The 13,982-nt window shown below is 42.8% G+C and overlaps 1 protein-coding gene across 1 annotated transcript in view; it reads left to right on the forward strand.

Moving 5' to 3' along the window:
- Positions 1–6,986, forward strand: part of LOC143773780 (uncharacterized) — a 31,999-nt gene extending 25,013 nt beyond the window's left edge. Inside the window, exons 11-14 of the mRNA XM_077261135.1 lie at positions 1,561–1,593; positions 3,980–4,012; positions 4,101–4,180; positions 5,183–6,986. Coding sequence (XP_077117250.1) covers positions 1,561–1,593; positions 3,980–4,012; positions 4,101–4,148 — 114 coding nt within the window. The 3' untranslated portion in view covers positions 4,149–4,180; positions 5,183–6,986. The remainder of the gene's footprint in view (positions 1–1,560; positions 1,594–3,979; positions 4,013–4,100; positions 4,181–5,182) is intronic.
- The last annotated feature ends 6,996 nt before the right edge of the window (positions 6,987–13,982 follow it).

Genomic DNA, 13,982 nt, shown 5'->3' on the forward strand with positions numbered 1-13,982 from the left:
GCCGCTCATCCTGATCGCCCTGGTGGTCTTGGTGAGGGTTCGGTGACCCCTCACTAAGGGGGGGGTACTGTTGTGAATTTACCTTTTGGCTCCCTCTAGTGGCTACTAGTGATTTGACTCTGGGTATGTCATTCATCCCTTGTATGCTCACCTGGGTCGTTAGGTCAGGGGTGTTGCTATATAAGCTCCCTGGACCTTCAGTTCAATGCCTGGCAACGTTGATATCAGAGCTAATCTGTAGTGCTCTTGTCTACTGATCCTGGTTCCTGCTTGATTAAGCTAAGTCTGCTTTCTTGCTTTTTGCTATTTGTTTTTCTTTGCATTTTTTGTCCAGCTTGTATATAATCTGTTTTCTGACCTTGCTGGAAGCTCTAGGGTGGCTGGTGTTCTCCCCCCGGGCCGTTAGACGGTTCGGGGGTTCTTGAATCTCCAGCGTGGATTTTGATAGGGTTTTTGTTGACCATATAAGTCATCTTACTACATTCTGCTATTAGTAAGTGGGCCTCTCTTTGCTAAAATCTAGTTCATCTCTGTGTTTGTCATTACCTCTTACCTCACCGTTATTATTTGTGGGGGGCTTGTATCCTACTTTTGGGGTCCTTTCTCTGGAGGCAAGAGAGGTCTTTGTTTTCCTCTTCTAGGGGTAGTTAGCTCTCCGGCTGGCGCGAGACATCTAGCGACCAACGTAGGCATGTTCCCCGGCTACTTCTAGTGTTGGCGTTAGGAGTAGTTATATGGTCAACCCAGTTACCACTGCCCTATGAGCTCGATTTTTGTGCTTCGCAGACTTGCTGATATCTCTGAGACCCTCGCCATTGGGGTCATAACAGGCTTGTGATTGGTCGCGTGAGCGGTCACATGAGTGGCACGCGACCAATCACAAGCCGTGATGTCATCGAGGGTCCTAAACTCCTCATTCTTTGGAACGGAGGCTGCGGGTTACAATCAGTAAGGTCCAGGGGCCGCCAGACGGGTGAATATATCCATATTTTTTATTTTAATTCTTTATTTTTTACATGAATATGGATCCCAGGACCTGAAGGAGAGTTTCCTCTCCTTCAGACCCTGGGAACCATCCAGGATAGCTTCCGATACTTGTGTCCCATTGACTTGTATTGGTATCGGTATCGGCGATATCCGATATTTTTCGGGTATCGGACGATACTATCCGATACCGATACTTTCAAGTATCAGAAGGTATCGCTCAACACTAGCAATGATGTTTGACCTCTGTCATTGCCAACAAACGATATATAACAAAATATTGAGATGAACTTTTGTTAATGACCAAATACACCATAATATGAAAAATAAATCTTGCCAAATCAGACAAGGTGATTTTCTGGATTTGTTTTCTCACTTTGACTCTCATAGTTGTGGTCTACCTATGATGTCAATTACAGGCCTCTCTCATCTTTTTAAGTGGGAGAACTTGCACAATTGGTGGCTGACAATACTTTTTTCCCCACTGTAATTGGAACATTTGGATATGCTTTTAATTATTTTGGAATTCCTGTTTTTAAGAAATTGTATTTTTTCTTTTTTTTTTTATATATACAGGAGGATATACTTCCAGCAGTGACTGAAATATTGGTAATAACACACTAAAGCAGTTTTTTTTATATATATTTATATATATATGTATATATATATATATATATATATATATATATATATGCAGCATATATACATATTTTTATTTAATCTTCTCTACAAAAATATAATATGGTTTGACTTTAATTTAAGCTCATGTCTATAGTGAAAACCATGATCAATGTTTTGCTCGACATCAAGTAAAAATCTATGGACAATGTGTTAGGAGTCGAGTTCCCGCCGCTGCACAGGGTGAATCTCGAACCATGTCCGCTGCGGTCTCCCAATCTCCTCCAGCTGCAATGGAGCCTGCTCAGCAGAGATGTCAGTCCCAGCATCTGGCTCAAGCTGATACTGTGCGCTTGGTTACTGCTGCCTTTCCAGGCTGTGCCTTTGTAGCCAGTACTGATCAGCAGCGAGCAGGCATTTCAGGGACTAAGTCCTGCTTTTCCCATACTGAGCATGCCCACAGGACGACCTCCCATTGGAGGTCGGGGGTCACATGCTCACGTCCTGTAGCAGCTCCTATTGGACCACTAGGAAGGTCCTTGAGTGCTACAGCTATAAAAGGTTTGCATGGCCGCACGGCCATGCGCTAGTATATACTTGAAAACGTGTGTGTGTAGATGTGTGACTGTCGCTCTTTAATAGGGTTGAGCGACCTTTACTTTTATAGGATCGGGTCGGGTTTCACGAAACCCGACTTTTTCAAAAGTCGGGTCGAGTGAAATCGGCCGATCCTATAAAAAAGTCGGGGTCGGCCGAAACTCAAAACCCAATGCAGTGCATTGGGTTTCCAATGGTTCCCAGGGTCTGAAGGAGCGGAAACTCTCCTTCAGGCCCTGGGATCCATATTTAAGTGTAAAATAAAGAATTAAAATAATAAAAAAAGCTATACTTACCCTCTGACGGGCCCTGGTACTAACCGGGAACCTTCCTTTCTTAGAATCAGCCTTCCAGGACCTTGCGGTGACGTCGCGGTGACGTCGCGGCTTGTGATTGGTCGCGCGGCCGCCCATGTGACCGCTCGCGCGACCAATCACAAGCTGCGACGTCACCGTGACGTCACCGAAGGTCCTGGAAGGGCTGATTCTTAGGAAGGAAGGCTGCCGGAAAGAAGCAGGGCGTGTCCGAGGGTGAGTATATACCTAATAGGAATATACTCACCCTCGGCTTCATTCCGGCAGCCTTCCTTCCTAAGAATCAGCCCTTCCAGGACCTTCGGTGATGTCAAGGTGACGTCGCGGCTTGTGATTGGTCGCGCGAGCGGTCACATGGGCGGCCGCGCGACCAATCACAAGCCGCGACGTCACCGCGACGTCACCGCAAGGTCCTGGAAGGCTGATTCTAAGGAAGGAAGGTTCCCGGTTAGTACCAGGGCCCGTCAGAGGGTAAGTATAGCGATATTTTTTATTTTAATTCTTTATTTTACACTTAAATCTGAATTCCGATACCAATTCCCGATATCTTAAACATATCGGGAATCGGTATCGGAATTCCGATTCCAGATTCAGAAGATCGCCGACTTCATGGCCGACCCCACACAGGGGTCGGGTCGGGTTTCATGAAACCCGACTTTGCCAAAAGTCGGCGACTTCTGAAAATTGCTGACGCGTTTCGCTCAACCCTACTCTTTAATCTTCCCCCTTCCTAGTGTTGTTGACTGCTCGTGAATGGTGGATGCTATCTAGCGCCCGACAGTGCTACCTGCACACCTAGCACATGATCCAGCTTCTTATTGCAGTGACCGCAAGTGCGGCGCCGTGCACTAATAGAGCGCTTTCCTGACCCAAGTCTGGGTGGTTAGTGGCGTCCGCACTGCATGCACTTTTGTGCATTAAATTTTTATTTCTGTTTAACTCTGACACCCCAGTAGCAGTGTCGAGCGCAAGAGGTCTAGAGGAACACTTTCCCTGAGTCTTGGGATAGAGTTCTGTGACTCCTTGCTTGTGTTCTTTGTTCGGTACTGCAGCCCTGTGACGCTACAGGGTTCACTGCCTTCATACTGGGTGAAGCTAATCCACTTTATACCGTCATATAGTCCGTCATTACTCAGCAGCAGGTTCCATTAAAGAACAGTGGACCACGGGCTGCGAACGTACCTTATACCATCTTCCTAATTATTTGGTGTGTTCCGCTAGCCCTAACATTGTGTTATCTACACACTTATAGTTACTGGAGTGGTAGATAAAAGCCCTGATCACTAGCAAAATCCAACAATAAATGACCAAGAAAGTTACTCTGAAAACAATAGTCATTAAAATGCATCAGGTGATATGTAAAATGATAATATCCTATTTGCATAAAAAAATAATATTTTATGACTAGTATGTTGGGTGAATATAGTAAGAAACATGATGTTTTATTTTTTATATTTTTAAAATAGAGCATAGGTGGAGAGGTTTTGGATCGCATATTGGTAAGCATGAATAACTAGTATAATTTAGTTTTGACATCTCTTATGAAAACCTTAAATGATTTTAACAACTTTGTGATTATCTTGGTAGAATGACCTAGATCTTGCACACAAGAAACAAGTTCACCCTGTAGCCTGAATTTTGAAAAAGAGTGAAAATGCCTAAAATAGGTAAGTAAAGCACACAGAAAATAATAATTACAAAAAAGGCTAATAATGCCCTTATATTTGCATTTTTTGTCAATTTGCTTTATATATATATATCACAATATTTTTTTAAATCATAAAAAAGAAATCTTGCAATTTTCACAGCTGCCATTGGGCTTTTTTTTACACTCTAACTTCCTGTTTCAGGAAACAACACGTGCATAGCTACAATGGTCAGATTCTGACCTTATCTTTTGTATTGAAGTGTCTAATGAACCTGTAGAAAAGTCATTGTGAAGAGAGGGAGAGCAGGGTCAGCTGTGACACCCCTTATTGTGATTGGTGGATATGTGTTATCTGTGTATAGAGGTGTTACCTGTCATGTGTTATCCTGCTTCTAATAACATCGAGCTTTTCTGTAAAATGTAAAAATAAAGCCCCTACTGCTAGTGTGAAAATTGCAGGTTTACTATATTTTTTAAATAAAGATCATAATATGACAAAAGACATTACCAACATTTTTTAAATAACATATGTAACTAATTTAAATAATAGGTCAGTTTCAGATTATGTGTTCAATATGAATAGAAAACATGGATCTGGCACTGTTCACCATTCACACCAAGGCAGTAGCTGTACAACGACATCATGCACTTGATAGAGCCAACATAGCTCAAGTAGTGCGCACAAAAGAAAAAGTCCACTGAATAGTAAGGGGTAGCAAATGGGCCACTCACCACTTGGCATTAAAAATGTCTTTATTGCCCTTCATCATAGATAACAGGGAATGTTTATACAAACTGGTCTTACAGCGGTTTCGAGAGTAGATCACGCTTTTAAGCCATCGTCAGACGTGATCTCCACTCGAAACGGTTAAATCATACCCTATGTCGTCGGCAAGAGAAAAAAAAAGATGAAAATGTATAGCCCTAAGAATTCCATACCATTAAAATAAAAAGACAATTTATTATATAAGGTAAAATGTCTGAATGTTTCCATTGTTAATGCTGTATGCTCTTTTTTTAGGTGGTGCATTACTTTGGCTCTTTCATCCAACCTTTTTCACCTGGGCTCTTTTCACATTGCTTTGCAAATAACTTTGCACAATTTTATTTTTCTCATGCTACATTAAAAATTGAAAAATCTGTGTGTTTCCTTATTTTAAGAATTTCCCTAATTAAAAAATAATACAGCAACAATTTTTTAAGGGTGACTGTTGAATTCTAACTGTTTATAAGAGGGAAAAAATGTAATTTTCAAATTAACCAAAGAAACACAGCAAAGAATAAATAATAATTCACTAGTTTGTGTTTCTATCAAAGTTAAGAAATATGTTGTGACAAATAAAATAAGTTGTGCTCATTATAATACATTAACTCCCTACCGAGCAATTTTTAATTTTTTATAATTTTGTTTTTTGCTACTCTTTTTCTCAGAGTTATAACTTTTTATTTTTGCATCTACATAGCAATATAAAAGCTTTTTTAAAAGCTGTTGCTTGAATGACACCATTTGTTTTACCACTTAATGTACTGAAAAACAGGAAACAAATTCTAAATGGTAGAAAAATCCAATTGTCATTGGGTTTTTTTCTCCATTTTTACCATGTATATTTTATGGTAAAAATTAACTGGCAACATGATTCTTTAGGCCAGTACTATTACTACTATAACAAACTTGTATATTTTTTAATATTTTCGTGCAGGGGGAAACCTTTTTTCTGCCAAGAGCTGGTTGGATATCGACCACATAACCTCATTTGGGGGCCGTACAATCTTGTCAACTTGAAATTTATCCTACTCACATTTAATTAACTCACTTCAAATGTGATAGATGAAGCTGCTTCCCTTTGATGACGCATATCATGCTAGTTGTTATTGATATTGCTGAATCCAGCACTGAATATGGCATGTACAGCGGAGTCCCGTCTCCACTCACTGGATCTCCATTTAGGCACCGCCCCTTCTCTCCAGTCACGTCGGTACTATCAGCCGTTTCTAATCAGCGGAACCTATTTGACCGCAGTATGTTCCCTTGCACAGGGACACTGCGGCACGTCACTTCCGCCGGCCCTTCACATGCAGGCACAACAGGCTGCACAGCCACGCACTTGGCTCTGATGGACACTTCCTCATGTATGAGGTCACTTCCGGTTTTACGAGCGCCGTTTGTATTGGAGCAGAACACTATTAGGACATTCCCCGGGCTTATTTAACAGCGGTCAGTACACCCCCACATCAGACCAGCGGCGGACACCGCGTCTGATCACTGCACATTTCGCCAGGTCTCCAACAGGTAATTAGCTCTTGAGCGATTCCACACTACCCCTGTTCAGCTCCTTTGTTTTAGCGCTCATCCAATGTTTGCTCTCTTTTGTCCATAGTATTCACACCAGCCTAGCGCTTTGGTAAGGTACTCACTCTGGTTATTCCTCACACCTCAGCACCTTTAAGTCACGTTCCTAATTCACCTTTATGTGACCCATAGGCGCTGCGTGTATATGTGCCCTGAGACTTTTTTGTCTCTTTATGCCCAAGCCACAGTTAAGTACGGTACGTGTTTCACATCTTCACCTTCTATTATTACATGGACTGATAAATGCCTCTATATATCGTTGGTTTCTCTTCAGCATGTCTATACGCCTACTCATGCGACCCGTGACCACATAGATGCTGTACTATGTCTCATCTACAATTTTTGTATATACTTTTGTTGTTCACATTATTTGTTATATTGTCATTTTGGTTTTTTTCACCTGTAGTAACTGATGAAGGTCCGTATGAGGGACCGAAACGTTTGTTGGGTACTACAAATAAAATTTCACAAACGCATCAAGTTGAGTGCTAGGTTTTTTCTTGATAAGAGATGCTGGATCATATACATCACAAAGTAGACACTGGGGCTGGAGTATATACATCACCAAAAAGACATTGGGGCTAGAGCATATGCATCATGTAGGAGACACTGGGGCTGGAGCATATACATCACATAAGAAACAGTGGGGCTGGATTATATACAACACATAGGATAACTGGGAAGTATATATCACATAGGTGATGCTGAGCCAGCCTGCAGCACATTCATCACATAGGAGATAATGAGACTACTATATATAAATCACACTGGAAATTCCTGAGCATATACATCACTCAGGAGTCATTGGGGATGAAGCATATACATCACAAAGGAGTCACTGAGGCTGGTGCATATACATCACATAGGAAACACAGGGGATGGGCAAATATATTACATAAGAGACAACTGGCCAGGAGCATATGCATCACAAGGGATACCCTGGGGCACATACATCACATAGGAGACACAGGGGCTGTAGCATACACATCATGTGGTAGATGCTAGGGTTGCAGCCTATATATCACATGGGAGATGCTGGGGCTGCAGCATTTACATCACATGGATGATGTTGGTGCTGCGGCCTATACATTACATCGGAGACGCAGGATTTCAGCAAATACATTACATGAGAGATGCAGGATTTAAGCCTATACATCACATAGGAGATGCTCAAGCTAAATCCTATAAATCACATGGGAGATGCTGGGGCTGCAACCTATGCATCACTTGGGAGATGCTAGGGCAGCTTTTTTCAGTGTGACAGGAACATAGAATGCTCCAACTCCACCATGAGGTACAGTGTTGGGATGTAATCCTTCATTGCATGCACCACAGCATTATGTAGTGAATGCTGGAATGCATGTAATCCCTGTGAAAAGAGCAATTAAATGGCTGGCAGCCGGCAAAACAAAACCACCAGCCTGAGCATTGCTTTGACTGAGCATCTGTCTAGGGGCCAGAGAAAAGGACATCGCGGGCCACAAATGTACCACCTGCAAAGGACACCCACCCTTGTTTTAACCCCCTCAGGATCTTAGACATACCCATAAGTCCAGGTCACCTGGTACCAAACGAACTTGGACGTTTGGATACATCCAGGAAATTTTGCACCAAAAAGGCTGTGCTGAAGCGATTGCTGCCTTTTGTCAGCTGATTCAGACAGCTCCCGGCACTTTAACCCACTAAATGCTGTGATCGCAGCATTTAGCAAACAGGCAGAGGGAAGAAAGCCTCTCTGCCCTTGGATTGTTTCTCTCGCTACGTCATCACGCCCTATCATTGCCATGGTGACCTGATGTTGTAAAGGTGACATCTGGGTAACCAGGCACTAGCAAGATAATTAGATCATGCGCAGTGTATGATCTAACTAACCTATGTCTGCAAGGCTGACAAGCCATAAAGCAGTGCAATGCTAATTTATTGCTATGCTTTAGAACAGAGATCAGACTGCAGAAAGTGAAAAAGTGAAGAAGTAAAAAAAGTTGTAAAATTATTTTTAAATAAATAATATACAGTACAGACCAAAAGTTTGGACACATCTTCTCATTTAAAGATTTTTCTGTATTTTCATGACTATGAAAATTGTACATTCACACTGAAGGCATCAAAACTATGAATTAACACATGTGGAATTATATACTTAACAAAAAAGTGTGAAGCAACTGAAATTATGTCATATATTTTAGGTACTTCAAAGTAGCCACCTTTTGCTTTGATGACTGCTTTTCACACTCTTGGCATTCTCTTGAAGTGCTTCAAGAGGTAGTCACCGGGAATGGTCTTCCAACAATCTTGAAGGAGTTCCCAGAGATGCTTAGCACTTGTTGGCTCTTTTGCCTTCACTCTGCGGTCCAGCTCACCCCAAACCATCTCAATTGGGTTCAGGTCTGGTGACTGTGGAGGCCAGGTCATCTGGCGTAGCACCCCATGACTCTCCTTCTTGGTCAAATAGCCCTTACACAGCCTGGAGTTGTGTTTGGGGTCATTGTCCTGTTGAAAAATAAATGATGGTCCAACTGAACGCAAACCAGATGGAATAGCATGCCACTGCAAGATGCTGTGGTAGCCATGCTGGTTCAGTATGCCTTCAATTTTGAATAAATCCCCAACAGTGTGACCAGCAAAGCACCCCCACACCCTCACACCTCCTCCTCCATGGTTCACGGTGGGAACCAGGCATGTAGAGTCCATCCGTTCACCTTTTCTGCGTCGCACAAAGACACGGTGGTTGGAACCAAAGATCTCAAATTTTGACTCATCAGACCAAAGCACAGATTTCCACTGGGCTAATGTCCATTCCTTGTGTTCTTTAGCCCAATCAAGCCTCTTCTGCTTGTTGCCTGTCCTTAGCAGTGGTTTCTTAGCAGCTATTTTACCATGAAGGCCTGCTGCACAAAGTCTCCTCTTAACAGTTGTTGTAGAGATGTGTCTGCTGCGAGAATTCTGCATGGCATTGACCTGGTCTCTAATCTGAGCTGCTGTTAACCTGCGATTTCTGAGGCTGGTGACTCGGATAAACTTATCCTCAGAAGCAGAGGTGACTCTTGGTCTTCCTTTCCTGGGGCGGTCCTCATGTGAGCCAGTTTCTTTGTAGCGCTTGATGGTTTTTGCCACTGCACTTGGGGACACTTTCAAAGTTTTCCCAATTTTTCGGACTGACTGACCTTCATTTCTTAAAGTAATTATGGCCACTTGTTTTTCTTTACTTTTTTCTTGCCATAATAAAAATTCTAACAGTCTATTCAGTAGGACTATCAGCTGTGTATGCATCAGACTTCTGCACAACACAACTGATGGTTCCAACCCCATTTATAAGGCAAGAAATCCCACTTATAAAACCAGACAGGGCACCCCTGTGAAGTGAAAACCATTCCCGGTGACTACCTCTTGAAGCTCATCAAGAGAATGCCAAGAGTGTGCAAAGCAGTCATCAAAGCAAAAGGTGGCTACTTTGGAGATCCTAGAATATAAGACATATTTTTAGTTTTTTCACACTTTTTTGTTAAGTATATAATTCCACATGTCTTAATTCATAGTTTTTATGCCTTCAGTGTGAATGTACAATTTTCATAGTAATGAAAATACAGAAAAAACTTTAAATGAGATGAGTCCAAACTTTTGGTCTGTATTGTATATCAGAATCTAAATCCTTTCTGCTAATACTGTGGTCCAGACACCAGGCCACATTTCAGAATCTAAATCCCTTTTGCTAATAGGGTGGTCCAGAAACCAGCCCACATTTCTGAATCTAACTCCTTTCTGCTAATAGTGTGGTCTAGACACTAGGCCACATTTCATAATCTAACTTTTTTCTGCTAATAATGTGGTCCAGACACCAGGTCACATTTCAGAATCTAAATCCTTTCTGCTAAAAAAGTATTGTCCAACCAGGAGTCCACATTTTAGAATCTAAATAGTTTGTGCTTATAGTGTGGTCCAACCAGGAGTCCGCATTTTAGCATGTAAATTTTTGTGCTGATTCTGTGGTCCAGCCACACTTTGTCAGCAAATAAATACAGATTGATAATTTACTGACAGGTCTGGGCCTAGGATAGTGAAACAGCTGCTTAACAGAGGTAAAGAGTACATCCAACTTGAGTGGGAAAAATTGAGGTCATGGTGGAAAGGGAAATAGGATTGGTGTTCGAGGTGTAAGTAGGGTAGGTGGTAATGTTACAGAAAGCTCTACTGAACAATCACCAGCTCATCCTATCCAAAGACAACTGACAACTTCTGTTACAGGACGGACTCCTCGACTCCCTTTCTTTGTCAGACGCACAGCGGTATCACCTTTGGAGATGCATGTGCTCCAGTGTATGGCAAGCATTGCGTCAAGTGGCCTCTCCTCCTCTTCCTCCACCTTAACATCACACACAGTACAGTCCTAAGAGGTGGCACCCCAATGACCCTTGTTTCCCCCTGCATCACAACTCTTTATCCATCCAACTTACCTAGAGTACAAATATTATAATGGAGCAGCATGGCTGCATGGGACAGGGTTTGGACCAGCATTTCTAGCTTAAACATTGAAACAGGTGTTTAAGTGACAAGTGTAGGCTTGGTGCTTTAGAGCCCTGCCAAATTCAGGCAACACACATGAAGGAGACTTAACTTGGAGTTCAAACATTTTCAAAAATTATGGGCAGACGCCACTAAAGTGGTGCCAATTTCCCCAGAGTAGAAATAGTATAAGGTATAAGGGGGCTCTGCCACCCCTTCCACTACAAACAAAGAGAATTCACCGCACACTCTATCCGCAAGGTGATGTGAAAAAAGTAATTTATTTATGTAGTCACATACAATATTCATAGAGCAGAGAAGAAAAAAATGTGTTTGAGTGACAATATTCAATTGACATTTTGACCGATCTCCGGTCATACTCAATATGCCACCTTATAGTAAGAAATGCCTGAGTGGTCCTTGTGAATATAGGAAGTAGGCATCCTGGGCAGCGCTCCCGTGCTCTGCCTCCTTAGATAGTGTGCATTATTGTGCTCTCTGCTGCTGCTCTGCTGCTTCCACTGTAGGCAACCCACCAGATGGACACACCACCAGCAGCGCCGAAGACATAATCTGAGAGAACACTGGCAGACATAACTGTTGTGAATTCCGCTCTTGGGCTCCCTCCGGGGGTTGTAAGTGGCACTTTTGTGAATTCTGCTCTTGGGCTCCCTCCGGTGGTTTTAAGTGGTACGGCTGCTTCTTGGATTTAGCAGTCAGCAGCTGCCTCCACTGATTGTCTTTCTGGCTCGGCTATTTAACCTGGTTCTATCCTTCAGCCTGTGCCAGTTGTCAATGGTTCCTGCTTGGATTCACATCTCTGCTTGGATTTCCCTGATATTCTGACCAGTTCAGCAAAGATAAGTCCTTGCTTGTTCTTTTGCAGTCCACTTTTTGTGGACTTAATCGTTCTGCACTTTCTATGTTTTTTCTTGTCCAGCTTGCCAGTATGGATTTATTCAGTTAAGCTGGAAGCTCTGGGAAGCAGATTTACCCTCCACACCTTTAGTCAGGTGTGGAGATTTTTGTAAACTCTGTGGTGGATTTTTCTAGTTTTTAATACAGACCGCACAGTATTCTGTCCTGTTCTATCTATCTAGCTAGACTGGCCTCCTTTGCTACATCCTGGTTTCATTCTGTATATGTCATTTCCCTCTCCACTCACAGTCAATATTTGTGGGGGGCTGCCTATCCTTTGGGAAGTTTCTCTGAGGCAAGATAGCTTTCCTGTTTCTATCTTTAGGGGTAGTTAGTCCTCCGGCTGTGACGAGGTGTCTAGGGAGTGACAGGAACATCCCACGGCTACTTCTAGTGTTGTGTTAAGCTCAGGAACTGCGGTCAGTACAGGTACCACCTCCTCCTACAGAGCTCGTTCCACGTTGCTCCTAAACCACCAGATCATAACAGTACAACTGGCCAGAAATGAATTAAATGCATCTCAAAAGAAGGAAAAAAAACTTCTGAGCCATTTTTTTTTCTGCAGTCTGTTTTGTCTATTTTTTCCTCTTAATCTCTGGGTGGTTCAGGATTTTGGCGCTTGCATGGATGTTCAGGGTTTGTTTTCTCGTGTGGATCAACTTGCTGCAAGGGTACAGAGTATCCAAGATTATGTTGTCCAGACTCCGGCTTTAGAGACTAAAATTCCTACTCCTAATTTGTTTTTTGGGGATAGATCCAAGTTTTTGAACTTTAAAAATAACTGCAAATTGTTTTTTGCTTTGAAACTCCGTTCCTCTGGTGATCCCATTCAGCAGGTTAAAATTGTCATCTCTCTGCTGCGTGGTGACCCTCAGGACTGGGCATTCTCCCTTGAATCAGGGGATCCGGCATTGCTTAATATAGACGCATTTTTTCAAGCGAACGGATTATTGTATGACGAACCTAATTCTGTGGATCATGCAGAAAAAACCTTGTTGGCCCTATGCCAGGGTCAGGAAGCGGCAGAATTATACTGCCAGAAATTTAGAAAATGGTCTGTGCTCACTAAATGGAATGAGGATGCTCTGGCAGCAATTTTCAGAAAGGGTCTTTCTGAAGCCCTTAAAGATGTTATGGTGGGCTTCCCCACGCCTGCTGGTTTGAGCGAATCTTTGTCTCTAGCCATTCAGATTGATCGGCGCCTGGGCAAGCGCAAAGTTGTGCACCATATGGCAGTGTCCTCTGAGCGGAGTCCTGAGCCTATGCAATGTGATAGGATTTTGACTAGACAGAGCGGCAGGGATTCAGACGTCAGAATAGGCTGTGTTTTTACTGTGTTGATTCTGCTCATGTTATTTCTGATTGCCCTAAGCGTACTAAGAGGGTCACTAGGTCTGTTACCATCAGTACTGTTCAGCCTAAATTTCTCTTATCTGTGACCCTGATTTGCTCATTATCGTCCTTTTCTGTCATGGCATTTGTGGATTCAGGCGCTGCCCTGAACTTAATGGACTTGGAATTTGCCAGGCGCTGTGGTTTTTCCTTGCAGCCTTTGCAGAGTCCTATTCCTTTGAGGGGCATTGATGCTACACCGTTGGCCAAGAATAAACCTCAGTATTGGACACAGCTGACCATGTGTATGGCTCCAGCACATCAGGAAGATTGCCGTTTTCTGGTGTTGCATAACTTGCATGATGTTGTTGTACTGGGTTTTCCATGGTTACAGGAACATAATCCGGTGCTGGATTGGAAATCTATGTCTGTGACTAGTTGGGGTTGTCAAGGGGTTCATAGTGACGTTCCTTTGATGTCAATTTCCTCTTCCCCCTCTTCTGAAGTCCCTGAGTTTTTGTCGGATTTCCAGGATGTATTTGATGAGCCCAAGTCCAGTTCCCTTCCTCCACATAGGGACTGTGATTGTGCTATTAACTTGATTCCTGGCTGTAAGTTCCCTAAGGGCCGACTTTTCAATCTGTCTGTGCCAGAGCATGCCGCCATGCGGAGTTATGTCAAGGAGTCTTTGGAGAAGGGGCATATTCGGCCATCTTCGTCA

Source organism: Ranitomeya variabilis, chromosome 5 (genome assembly GCF_051348905.1).
Source record: "Ranitomeya variabilis isolate aRanVar5 chromosome 5, aRanVar5.hap1, whole genome shotgun sequence".
NCBI classification, from domain to species: domain Eukaryota; kingdom Metazoa; phylum Chordata; class Amphibia; order Anura; family Dendrobatidae; genus Ranitomeya; species Ranitomeya variabilis.